The sequence below is a fragment of the Drosophila innubila genome (genome assembly GCF_004354385.1).
Source record: "Drosophila innubila isolate TH190305 chromosome 3L unlocalized genomic scaffold, UK_Dinn_1.0 0_D_3L, whole genome shotgun sequence".
Lineage (NCBI taxonomy): Eukaryota > Metazoa > Arthropoda > Insecta > Diptera > Drosophilidae > Drosophila > Drosophila innubila.
Window position 1 is genome coordinate 19,095,167 of NW_022995376.1, and position 13,098 is coordinate 19,108,264.

Genomic DNA, 13,098 nt, shown 5'->3' on the forward strand with positions numbered 1-13,098 from the left:
TTCTTGATAAGCGGATCTTTGTTTAAGCTTCACTCAGCTTAATGCGCATTTGAGGTTCTCAGCAGCTTCGAGATGCACGGGTCGCTCTTTGTTTGCTGTAGTTTTCTACTACTGTGGCTGTCTTTAGGAAGTGCCTATGAGGTGCCAAAGGCCACTATTCAGGTCTTCTATCCCAAAGGATTTGAGGTATCCATACCACATGAGGAAGGCATTACACTCTTCGCTTTCCATGGCAAACTCAACGAGGAAATGGACGGTCTGGAAGCAGGCTTTTGGGCTCGTGACATTGTCAAGATGAAGAATGGACGTTGGACTTTCCGGGATCGTGAGGCAAAGCTAAAACCAGGTGACATATTATACTATTGGACCTATGTTATCTACAACGGCTTAGGTTATCGTGAGGACGATGGCGTGTTCTCTGTAACTGCTTACAATGCAAGCAATCCGATACCGACTCCGGCCGTACTAGTGGACCCAAATCCCTCATCGGGCGGTGCAGATATTGACATTCGAATGGGAAATTGTGTACCACCAAAGACAGTAGCCAATGGAATACCCACCCGTTGTGTTAGCCAGCTAATCTTTTCTGACGATTTCAATGGGGGGAAATTGGACCCATCCAAGTGGCAGGTCGAGCATCGTTTCTCCGGCGCCCCTGACTATGAGTTCAACATATACGTGAATGATGCATCACAAACACTGAGCGTTGCAGGTGGACACGTCGACCTGCAGCCCTATCCCACGAAACGGTTGTACAAACAGAACTTGGACTCTAAACTGGATCTGGGTCAAGAATGCACCGGCGAAAAGAACACTGCAGACTGTGTTCGCGATGCCAGGAACAGGAACAGGCCTGACAAGTTGCCACCCCTTGTGTCCTCAAAGTTCTCCAGCAAGCAGAGCTTCGCCTTTAAATACGGTCGTGTTGATGTCCGGGCCAAGATGCCGAAAGCTAAGTATTTGGTACCCCAAATGTGGCTGGAACCCAAACTAAACACTTATGGCAAGGATGACTATCAGTCGGGTCAACTGCGCATTGCCTATTCTCGTAAATCGGCCACAGGTCAGTTGGATCTCTGGGCTGGTGCCGTGCTGAATGCCAAGGAGCCTCTCCGATCAAGCAAACTGTGCCACAAGCTGGGCTCCAACGACAACACTGAGGATTGGGGAGACAGTTTCCACAATTATACTATGGAGTGGACGCCGCGGGAGATCAAGTGGCTTGTGGATGGACAGGAACTGTGCAAAAAGGGCAGCGGTACTGGAGCATTTAGCGAAACGCGGGTAACCAATAAACCATTGCCTAATGCTGATGAGCTAGAGAAGGGCAACGGAATCGCCCCATTTGACCAGGAGTTCTATTTGACCTTTGGCCTCAGCGTTGCTGGATTCAATGAGTTCTTTTACGACGAGAAGCCATGGCATGAAGCGGAGCCCCGTGCAATGTCTGATTTCTGGACGGATATTAAATCACAGAAGGATCAGTGGTTAAGTGAGGGACAGTTTAAAATAGATTACGTTAAAGTGTATGCTTTATAAACAAAAAACAAACCTTGAAGACCTTAAAGTCTATCTCATTTCAACAATCACTATTATTTCAAAAAGATCAATAAAAATGGAATTTTGATGAAAAGTATATTTTAATTTAAATAATCAATTAACACACCTTGACTTAAGTCTATCTCATTTCGACAATAATTATAATTTTAAAAAGATCAATAAAAATGGAATTTAAAAATATAAATAATTAAGTTTTAACAGATCGTTTGCAGCAGTGCTTTATTTTTGTTATACGAGTTATACAAGGATAAATAATAAGTAATAAAAGTCCTAAAATACTTTTGTTTCTGTTCTTTAAATAAACAAAACTTACAAGATAATAATTACAAGAAACTTTAGATAGGATTTGTGGTAGGGGTGAGAAGAAAGAAACACATAAATAAATAAACCTATACATACGTACATATTGTATATGTATTTACTTGCTCTATTTGGGGCTGCCACCCTACAGAATTTCCCGATCTGGCAGCTTGTTCTAATTGGGGCTGCCACCCTACAGAAATTTCCCGATTTGGCAACTTGTTCTAATTTAATAAAATAAGAAATTCAGTTTGCAACTTTGAAAATTTGACTAAATTGGAATTTTTTTTTTTTGAATCTAGAATTTTTTAAATCTTTGCAGAGTTTTTGTTGGAATTTTCTCAATTTTATGATATTTTTTATTTTTTTTTAGAATTTAATTTCTAACTTCTCTTACCTTAGGTTGACGAGTTTCAAACCTTCATTAATATTTAGATATATTTTTTTTCGAATTTCGAATTTAAAATTTTCATCAAAATTTTAGCTAATTTCAAAGTTATTGCAATTTTAAAAATTGAATGAACTAAAAGTACTTTTGATTTGAAAAGGATCACACTGCGCATATCGATATCCTATCGATAAGACTTTCACAAACAGCTGTGCGCCTATCGCTGACATTTCGAGCCGATTTTCCCACCACTAGTGCTCACATAACCTGCTGCGGCATTTGTCCATTGAAAAACATACAGGTAAAAAGTTATAACACATTGCAATTTAAGCAATTTTCTAACATAAAGCATTTTTAACAACCTCAGATAAATACAAAATGCAAATCACACGCCTCGTGCTGCGTCAACTTAGACGTCAAATCAATGTGCAACGCCAGTACAGCGCTGGTGCCCCCGCTGCCAGCGCCGCCGCAACTGAGAAACTCGTGCCACCAACACCAGAAGGTGCCGCAAAGCCGCCGAATCCTAAGCTGGACAGTATTGTGAACAATATAGCGTCTCTTAATCTGCTTGAGGTTTCCGAACTGAGCACGCTGCTAAAGCAAAAACTTAATTTGCCAGAGACCGCATTTGCACCTCAATTTGCCATGGCAGGACCAGCGCGGGGAGCTGCAGCGGAAGATGAAGAGGAGGCGGCGCCCAAGAAAGTACAAACCTCATTCAAGGTGAAGATGGTGAAGTTCGATGAGAAGCAAAAAGTGGCGCTAATCAAGGAGGTGAAGAATCTGCTCGAGGGCATGAATTTGGTGCAAGCCAAGAAGTTTGTGGAGAGTGCGCCAACCGTTGTCAAGGAGGACATACCAAAGGATGAGGCCGAGAAGCTAAAGGAAGCGCTGACCAAGGCGGGTGCCGTCATTGAAATTGAATAAGCTAAACTACTACCATTTGGCACTAATGTTAATTGTTTATAATAAAATCGCTAACAGCATTTACATAGCTGTCCAACATATCAACTGCTCTGTAAATTAACAGAAACAAAATGTCACACATATTAAGAACTGTTATTTCTGGCGACATTGTTGCAACTTTCTACGGTTTCGCCCAGAAAACAATCCACTTTTACCTTCTTGAATGAGTTTAGACATTAATTAGTAACGGTACACACATGTACTATCTCTCTATCTGCTTGTGATTAGTGCAAGTCCGCTAATTAAAGTCGTGCGTAGTCTCTGCTCCCAAAGCCGATGAATGCAGCCGACGCAACGCGGAGGAAGTGAGAACGCACGCGTACCGCGTTGCCAATGCAATGCAGAATGTACTGCCGTTACATCATATGTAATAAAGCCGAGCTCTTCGTGAACTATAAATAAAATCAAATTGAGCGGAAAATGCTGATAGAAATAAGAGATAAAGCAAACATTCCACACTTTCTACGATCTCCGATATCGAATCCGAATCCAACGATCATTGGGAGGAATCATGCGACGATTTATCCACGCGTGTTCCCAAATCAAATATGCGTAGTATGTACATATGTATGTGTTTAACTTTGTAACACTTTCATCATTGGCTTTTGTTTGCTGTCGTTTAATATTGCTTTTACTACTCGTATAATCATTATCAATAAATGTGTTTATGCGTGAATGCTCCAAATATTTGCAGGCGCCGAAATAAACTCCACACGACTTGGGCTGCATTCTCTGCCCAGCGCTGACCGGGAGAGAATGGGGCCTGATCAATGATCACTGGCAATGGTCGCTGTCTTTCAATTAGCACCTGCGTCTCACCGTGACACAGTAAGCTCCAAAGCTTCGACCTGCCTCAGCTCAGTCTCAATCGGAACATAGACGCGTACACGACGTGCTTTCCTCCTCGTACCGATCGTTATTTTCGGGCCTTAAGTGAAAACCGAAAGTGATCAATAATACATTACACTCATCATCATTATGTCTGGACGCACACATTCCACGCGTATTTTGGTCATTATCGCGATCTTCTTCAGCAGTTACATTGTCGGCATTTACAGTGCGGCACGTGCCAGCAGTCAACTGATCCATCTGGCGGCATCTTCCCACAACGACAGTCGCGTTCCGAACAATACTCTGGATGAGCTCGACCATGAGTCGGGACTGGCACGTAGTGGCTCCAGAAATCCTCGCTGTAAGTAAAAGTCTGCTTGGTATTCTCTTCTTTTTTTTAGTTGCTGTTATTGTGGATTGGGTCTCAGGTTTGAGTGCGATCCGTTTGTTTTGTCTACGTTTTAATGTATGTATGTGGGTCACATTTCAATTATCACCCATTGCGCAGGTTCCGTGCTGGACTCTTTAGTCTTAGGCACGCTCGCTCTGTCACCGCCTGACAACGATCACATTCAAGCGGCCAGTTTGTACATAAATAGAATCCTATGGAATACCAGAAAATTCTTCAGAGTGTCAACAGACATAGATTTTCCGGGAATATTATTGTAATGATAATGACAGTATAATGAAAATTCCTCAGTCGGTATTCCTTTCACTTTCGTAGTGGCTTCATTGAGATACCGAAATTAAATTATCTAGATGATACAAATTTAAATGCAGAATCAATTTGGGGACCAAATCTTGATCAAAATGATATTCCGCTTGAAAACCTGTTAAGTTTTGATAAAGTTATGAGAGATCAAAGTTTTTGAAAAAATATGTCATGTATGGCAAATTTTCTAGGTGATACAAATTTAAATGCAGACTTAATTAAGAGGCCAAATCATGATTAAAATGACATTCCGCTTAAAAATCGGATAATTTTTGATGGAGTTATGAGAGATCAAAGGTATTGAAAAAATGTCAAGGGGTTATGCATGGAAAATTGGATGATACATGGCTTAGTATCGAAAAAAAATCAAATTTTTTAGATGATACAAATTTATATGCAGACTTAATTAAGAGGCCAAATCATGATCAAAATGATATTCCGCTTGAAAATCGGTTAATTTTTTATGAAGTTATGAGAGATCAAAGTTATTGAAAAAATGTCAAGGGGTATGTATGGAAAATTGGATGATAGATGGCTTAGTATCGAAAAAATATCAAATTTTTTAAATGATACAAATTTAAAAGCAGACTTAATTTAGAGGCGAAATCATGATCAAAATGACATTCCGCTTGAAAATCGGTTAATTTTTGATGAAGTTATGAGAGATCAAAGTTATTGAAAAAATGTCAAGGGGTATGTATGGAAAATTGGATGATAGATCGAAAAAATATCAAATTTTTTAGATGATACAAATTTAAATGCAGACTTAATTAATAGGCCAAATCATGATCAAAATGACATTCCGCTTGAAAATCGGTTAATTTTGATGAAGTTATGAGAGATCAAAGTTATTGAAAAATGTCAAGGGTATGTATGGAAAATTGGATGATAGATGGCTTAGTATCGAAAAATATCAAATTTTTTAGATGATACAAATTTAAATGCAGACTTAATTAATAGGCGAAATCATGATCAAAATGACATTCCGCTTGAAAATCGGTTAATTTTTGATGAAGTTATGAGAGATCAAAGTTATTGAAAAAATGTCAAGGGGTATGTATGGAAAATTGGATGATAGATGGCTTAGTATCGAAAAAATATCAAATTTTTTAGATGATACAAATTTAAATGCAGACTTAATTAATAGGCCAAATCATGATCAAAATGACATTCCGCTTGAAAATCGGTTAATTTTTGATGAAGTTATGAGAGATCAAAGTTATTGAAAAAATGTCAAGGGGTATGTATGGAAAATTGGATGATAGATGGCTTAGTATCGAAAAAATATCAAATTTTTTAGATGATACAAATTTAAATGCATATAGAACTTTAATATAATAGGTGAAATTCTGTAAATTACTTTAAAGTTTTAAACTGTTAAGATGTGTACTATCACTTAATTCGGTATAATATCATTACAAAGTTTAAATTAAAAGTTTTATTTTTTTTCCTTTATCCCAAATATTTTTAGTAGAATATCCTAGATTTTTCAACCTAAAACATTTTGAGTTTATCCCATTATCCTTTTAAATAGAAATTATAAATTTTTTTCCTAAATTGAGTGGTAATATTGACGGAATAACAGCGCCTTTAGTTATAATCTTTAACAGGATTGTGGGATATACTGGTGTGTTCTGGCTTTCACTTTTTACTCAACTCAAAATTTTAACGAAATAAAATTGGAACAGGTTGAGGTAATCAACTTTCGAAAAATCTTGACGTAAAAAAAAAAATTGAGCTCAAAAAAACTGTTCTATAGATATCCCATGATCGATCTTGACAAATTTGCACCTTAACAGAATTTTTTTTAACCTTTAGCGCAGACTTACTATAACTCAATAATTTTGTTTTCGTATTCCAATTAAAAATAGTTTGCATGCTAATTAATTACTTTCACTACTTTCGCAGGGTTTCCCTTCTACACAATCGGTCGTTTCTCCAATGACATTTGCCGTGGCAACAATCTCCTCATAGGAACGTGTCAAATTAACGGGGAATGCAAGGACAACAATGGCGTTGCTGCGGGAAGTTGTTCCAGCATCACAAACCAGGCCGTTTGCTGCATTTGTAAGTGTTCTCACAGATTCCTTTAAAGACTTCTAGCTTATATGAAGGGCTCTTTTTACAGATCAGCGCACTTGTGGGGCAAGTACGTCTAACAACAATACGTATTTCTATAACAACAACTATCCGGCCCCTTATGCCGGTGGCGGGCGATGCTCGATTGTGATAACTCCGCCGGATTCTTCGATTTGTCAGCTGCGCATTGACTTCTTGGCCATGTCACTGGCGCCGCCAACAGGCGATGGACTCTGCAGCACTGATGCTTTGACAATAACCGGCGGCGCCTCCGCGGTACCGACCATTTGTGGCGAGAACGCCGGTCAGCATGTCTACGTGGACTTTAATGGCGTCAGTCCCATTACCATATCGGTAGCCACATCCGCCGGATACACGTTCAATCGCCAGTGGCAGTTCCAGATCCGAATGATCGGCTGTGTCTCTGCGACACTAGCTCCCGCTGGCTGTCTACAGTATCATATGGATACGAGTGGAACAATTGCGAGCTTCAACTATGGGTCAGCTGCCTCCTCGGCGCTCAACTCGATTGGTGTGCCGGGCACACGGCAATTGGCGAGCATGCGCTATGGGATTTGCATACGCAAGGCCACCGGCATGTGCTCCATCACATACGGTCAGGTCAGCTCGGATGCGTATTCATTTACGATGACAAATGACGTGGGTGCGGTGGATCCCACACTGCTGGCCACGGCGGCGGTGCAGAGTCAGGACTGCACCACAGATTACATCGTCATACCAGCTCCCACTCAGGGTGGCGTCAGCATGCCCAGCGACAGGTTCTGCGGATTGGGCCTGGTTTCCACGACAAGTGCTGCGAAACCTTTTGTGGTCTACTCCGTAACGGATGCCAATGAGGAAATGGATATATCGAATCGAGGCTTCTACTTGTCCTACTCCCAGAATGCATGTCCGGTGTTATAGATAAACAATGATCTTATAAACAAAACTGTAATTATGTTATGTACTAAGAATAATAACAATAAAAGACTTACAAATAATCGAAATCATTAAGGAATACACATTAATTATACATTATTATTTTATACAATTATTAACAAAACACTTAGTCCATTAGATAAATACATACATATGTCTAAAGATCTAGAAACCATTCGGATTTACTGTACATAATTTGGAGAAGTATTCATAAGATTACGCCGCCAAAGTCATAAGACTATCTATCTCAGCCTGTAGCTCTTTGATCTGAAATAGAAGAAGGATTACAATTTATAAAATTATTGCTTGGAATTGGAAACTCACCCGATTCTGAAAGTGCACTTTGGTTGCATTGTCGGCCATCAGTTGGAAGGCCTCGTTATCAATGCGAAGTCGATACTTTTGCATTTCATTAAGCAACTTCTTCAGCTTCTTTTTGTTTTCCTTGACCATTTCTTCGCGCTTCGCTTCCGGCAAGGCAATGTCATCGTTCAGGGAAATGCCAAAGGAACAAAGTGCACCCGCAGTTGAGAAGAAGTTTAACTTCTTCAAGAATTTCGAGTCCTCATTCAGCAGTTCCAGGTCCACACCCTGACAGCGAGTCAGCACAGCAATTTGACTGAGATGGCGCCGTAGGATCTCCTCAGCTTCAGCATTTTGGGCAAACAGACAGAGCTTGGGGCCATGTCGTTTGCTGATTTGATTGCGACTCTTCACCTGCCGCACGGTGGTGCAGATATTGACAATGTCTGCGACCTCAGCCTCTAGCTTGGCGTCTTGGAATTGTGATAGCTTGAGCTCCAGGTTGAGCGGCACATGCTGCAGCAATTCCGAGGCAACAAACGGAGTAAACGGCGCCATCGCCTGCAATCCCCAGCTGAGACAGGCGGTCAATGTGGCGACGTTCACATAGGCACTGTTGTTCTTCCTATTTATAGACTCCTTGGTAGTTTCCTTTAGAAAATAAAGAGCAGTTAAAGAGGGAAAGTACACACATAGAAGAAAGTAAATCTTACAAGATAAACATCACATAGATTCTGATAGAAGAAATGCTTTAGGGCCGCAGTGGCCATGTGGAAATTATAGTTAGTGTAGGACTCCGAGCATATGGACAAGGTCTCGGCCAGACGACCAATGATCCAGCGATCCCACATGCTCAATGTTACCCCCTCCATTGTCTCGAATTCGTGCAGCGTGATGCCCAGATTCTTAGCTGATCCCAGGGTAAATCGCATGGCCTGCCAGATCTTGTTGAGGAACAGTTTGTTTGTGTAGCAAGCGTCCACATCAAAGTTGATGAAATGATTCTTAATGTTATGGCTCAACAAGGTAAAACGCAGTGCATCCGTACCGCACTCCTGAATGCCCTTGGGAAACATCTTGATCATGCCATCCGTGGATGTCTTCAGTTCGCTGGGTTTGATGATGCCTGCAGTGCAGGATTTCTGCAGCGCCGCCTTCAGACTCTCCAGGTTGGCGCCCTGCACCACTTGTTGTGGCGCCACAATGTTGCCCAGGCTCTTGGACATCTTCCGGCCCTGAGCATCGCATACGATGCCATTGAGGAGAACGCGTCGGAAGGGAGCTTCGCCCGTTAGCTTCAAGCCCATCATCATCATGCGCGCCACCCAAAAGAAGAGTATATCGTGGCCAGTTTGCATGATATCCAATGGATACTTTTCTTTATACTCCTCTTTGGGCCAACCGGCCACGGAGAAGGGCAACAGCGAGGATGAGAACCATGTGTCCAGCACATCCGGATCACGCGTTAGTTTCAGTTCCTGACTGCCCAAAATAGTCGCTGCCTTCTCATGTGCGCTATTCTCATCAAGGGCAGCCACCCAGCAACTGTTTCCCTTGGAGTCGAAGGCCTGGTAAGCGGGCACCTGATGTCCCCACCACAGCTGACGGGAGATGCACCAGTCCCGTGTATCCGACAACCAACGCTCCCATTCCGTCTCGTGGTTATTTGGCATGATTTGCAGCCGTCCGCTGTGTAGCTCCGACAACGCCGCCTTGGCCATGGATTTGGTGTTCAGGAACCATTGCGGCACCAGCATGTATTCAATAATGTCCTTGGAGCGGGAACAGATTGGCAGCTGCATTTGATGAGCGCGTACTTCACGCAGCAGTTCCATCTCCTCCAGACGTTCTATGATGAGATCGCGGGCTTCGAAGCGTGACTTGCCCTGAAACTCGGGATAGTCCGCCACAATGTTGCCGCTTTCACTGAAGACTTGGCGTAAATCCAGCTTGTGGCGCGTGGCAACCTCAAAATCGAACTTGTCATGTGCTGGCGTTATCTTTACGGCTCCTGTGCCGAACTCCTTGTCCACGGCAATGTCAAACACCAGAGGAATTGTATCCGAACGAAAGGGATGCTGTAGTCTGACCTCGTCGCGGTTACGGTATTTGGTGTAGCGTGGATCTGCCGGATGCACAGCGACTGCTACATCTCCTAGAATGGTCTCTGGTCGCGTGGTAGACACAACAATCTCCTCCTGCGTGCCGTCGGGCTGATCTTGATCAACTATGCGATAGGCAAAGTCAAAGATGCGACCAAAGAGCACTTTGTGCTCGTAGCCAGGCACTGACAACTCTGTGGGCTCCTTGATGTCCATGTTCTCCACCTCAATGTCGGATATGGCCGACCGCAGAGTACAGGACCAGTTGACCAGGGAATTGCGGCGTTCAATGAGTCCCTCCTCAAAGAGTCGCTCGAAGGCCACATTCACTGCATGCGACTGCTGCTTGTCCATGGTGAAGTACTCGCGCTCCCACTTCAGTGTGCATCCCAACTGCTCCAGGTCCTGAATAATTCCTGCTCCCTTTTCTGCCTTCCATTTCCACACCTCATCCAAGAACGCAGCTCGTCCGATTTCCTGCCGCGTTACGCCCTTTGTGGCTGCCAATGTGCGCTCCACGACCACTTGGGTGGCAATGCCGGCATGATCTGTGCCCGGTATCCACTCCACATTGTAGCCCAACTGTCGATGCTGGCGTGCAATCACGTCCTGAATTGTGGCATTCAATGCATGTCCCAAATGCAGATTCCCAGTCACGTTTGGAGGTGGCAGCAACATGCGATAGTTTCCACGACTGCAAGTCTTCTTTGGCTCATCTTTGCTCAGTTTTTCACGGGCCCAATATGATTCCTCCACTTGCTTTGGCTGATAACCCGGCGCAATCGCTAATTCGGCATCTATGAATGCAACTGCTTAGCCGGTTTATAAATGAAAATACCATGGAACTCACCTTTAGACGTGCTGTAATGAAGCATGGATGTGACATTTTTCAATTTTTGATGGCATAAGTGCTTGTGCTTGACTAAATTACGGTTAACAACTTTAAGAATTTGCATTATTCCAATTCCGTGGCGATTTAGCAGTTGTTATTATGTCAACTGATTTTGGCAGTGTGTACACAAATATTTAATTCCGAAAATTGAAATAGATTCAAACAGCTGATTGTTAATACTGTGAACGATAGTTGTCGCTTTGTTATCGATAACGCAATCAGCTATCGAGCTGCACAAAATCGGCGGGATAATTTATTTATTTAACAAATTGAATGCATTTAGTTCCGTTTCTTGTGTATTTTTGTGTGTAAAAACGACCAAAGAGGAAGAGAAACGACAGCATGTAAGCAACTCCTGTGTAACTAAGCCATGGTTGATACTCGCACCTACTGACAATGGCCTGTGTGCCCCAAACCAGGCCCAAAGCAAACTGCAACAGCTGCAGCCGGGTTAAATAGCGCTTCCACCAAAGATACGGGTATAAGCGAGGCCCCAAAGCACTCAGTGAATAATATCCGTACATTATGATGTGCACAAATGAATTCATCAGAGCAGGAATGAAGGCTGCAAGTGCACATGTTAAATATAAAAAAAGCAGTCTTTGGTAAAAAGTGTTCAACTTACTTGATCCCGTGGGAATCCACTTGACAACTATCCAGCAAATGACGAACATGCTGCTGTGATGATACAAATGCAGAAATGACAATTGCGACCACTTCTTGCGCAGTATAAAAAACGCTGTGTCGGCAAATTCCAGAATTTTCGAAATGTAAAACCACCAAAATGCAGTGGCAATCTGTTGAAGGATTGCGAAATTAACTGGAGGGGCAACTGTTGTACAGCAAATACGGCAACTTACTCGCATTTCGTGTGGATCATAGCTCACCCTGCAGGGTTGGCACTTGGCGCTGTAGTTAAGAGCTCGGGAAGCCGTGAAGAGCTCCAGGCAGATGTGGGCATTGAGCATGGACATCAGCAAATTGTAAACGAACAGTGGCAAACGCAGCTGCAACGGCTTCTGTCTACATTGAGGCATTGCGAATTAAGCAGAATTCGTGATATTTGATGCGTGCTTTCACCCACCTGGCCATCCATTTGGGCCCAAAGCGGACCAGCAACAAATATAGGAAGAGTATAGCGGCTGCATTCCACGGTGAAGATACCAACGGCCAGGATTGTGTGCGCTCATCTGCCAAATCAGCAAATGGATAACTGTCCAGCAAGCCAAAGCCAAAGTCAATCTTGCTGCTGTTATTAATCATGGTTAAATCTAAGAATGCAAGCAGTAACTAAGCTGCTGGCCCTTTTATATGTACATATGTTAAAAATCTAGCCATCAATGCATTGATGCGGATCCGGTTCAACTGCTGTTGTTAATTGTAGTTAACCTTGTCATCCATATGACCCCCAGACTTAGTCGAGCGTGGAAAACTTAAAGAAAGTCATGCAAACGTTTAAACTAAGTAAGAAAAAATGTATCACTCTTAAAACTTTTCAATTAAACAAAAAAAAATCTTTAAAAAAAAAATCAAATTAAATATTGTTTTTATTAGATATCGCAAACTTTAGAATTTCTTTTCCAATTAAATATTCTAATCAACAAAAAGTATTGATTCAATAATAAAATTTATAGCCCAATTTTGCATCCTGTGTTCAGCAAAATGTTGCAACAACTCTACAAGCAACTCTGTTAATTGACTTGTCTTTGTTGAAAATTGCAACAAGGAATCTTAAACAGATTTAAATAGTTTAGGCCTGTATAAAAGTTGCTTTGAGTTGAGTTAAATCTTTTCATTGTGCATGCAGTTTTCATGCAGTTCTTACTTGACATTGAAAAGTGCATAAATAAAACGTGGAAAAGCCAAACGTGAGTGGAAAATTAAAAGCCAAAATGGTAAATAAACATTGGTCTAAGAAATACAATGGGAATTGCATTGCCAAAATGCGCTACACTAAGCAGGCTATTTATATTTTCAGAGGCATTCCGTTGTTGCCACGGTTTGTGGCAATGATCAACATTGA

At 42.0% G+C, this 13,098-nt stretch overlaps 5 protein-coding genes across 5 annotated transcripts; 3 read left to right on the forward strand and 2 right to left on the reverse strand.

Annotated features, from left to right (window-relative positions):
• Positions 1–47: 47 nt before the first annotated feature.
• Positions 48–1,636, forward strand: LOC117788149 (gram-negative bacteria-binding protein 3). Its single transcript, XM_034626820.1, has one exon. The coding sequence runs from the start codon at positions 73–75 to the stop codon at positions 1,537–1,539; it is 1,467 nt and encodes a 488-aa protein (XP_034482711.1). The 5' UTR covers positions 48–72; the 3' UTR covers positions 1,540–1,636.
• An 822-nt stretch (positions 1,637–2,458) lies between these two features.
• Positions 2,459–3,258, forward strand: LOC117786684 (50S ribosomal protein L7/L12). Its single transcript, XM_034625032.1, has 2 exons — positions 2,459–2,548; positions 2,613–3,258. Exon 2 carries the CDS (start codon positions 2,627–2,629, stop codon positions 3,176–3,178), a length of 552 nt encoding a protein of 183 aa, XP_034480923.1. The 5' UTR covers positions 2,459–2,548; positions 2,613–2,626; the 3' UTR covers positions 3,179–3,258.
• A 937-nt stretch (positions 3,259–4,195) lies between these two features.
• LOC117788479 lies at positions 4,196–7,833 on the forward strand. The gene is made up of 3 exons (XM_034627262.1): positions 4,196–4,409; positions 6,669–6,827; positions 6,889–7,833. The coding sequence occupies exons 1-3, from the start codon at positions 4,196–4,198 to the stop codon at positions 7,761–7,763; spliced, it is 1,248 nt and encodes a 415-aa protein (XP_034483153.1). The 3' UTR covers positions 7,764–7,833.
• A 99-nt stretch (positions 7,834–7,932) lies between these two features.
• LOC117788001 (valine--tRNA ligase) lies at positions 7,933–11,242 on the reverse strand. Its single transcript, XM_034626653.1, has 4 exons — positions 11,034–11,242; positions 8,795–10,980; positions 8,103–8,732; positions 7,933–8,045 (listed from the first exon to the last, which is right to left on the reverse strand). Exons 1-4 carry the CDS (start codon positions 11,137–11,139, stop codon positions 7,995–7,997), a joined length of 2,973 nt encoding a protein of 990 aa, XP_034482544.1. The 5' UTR covers positions 11,140–11,242; the 3' UTR covers positions 7,933–7,994.
• A 3-nt stretch (positions 11,243–11,245) lies between these two features.
• LOC117788002 (elongation of very long chain fatty acids protein 4-like) lies at positions 11,246–12,350 on the reverse strand. The gene is made up of 4 exons (XM_034626654.1): positions 12,160–12,350; positions 11,936–12,098; positions 11,701–11,872; positions 11,246–11,640 (listed from the first exon to the last, which is right to left on the reverse strand). The coding sequence occupies exons 1-4, from the start codon at positions 12,336–12,338 to the stop codon at positions 11,333–11,335; spliced, it is 822 nt and encodes a 273-aa protein (XP_034482545.1). The 5' UTR covers positions 12,339–12,350; the 3' UTR covers positions 11,246–11,332.
• Between the last annotated feature and the right edge of the window lie 748 nt (positions 12,351–13,098).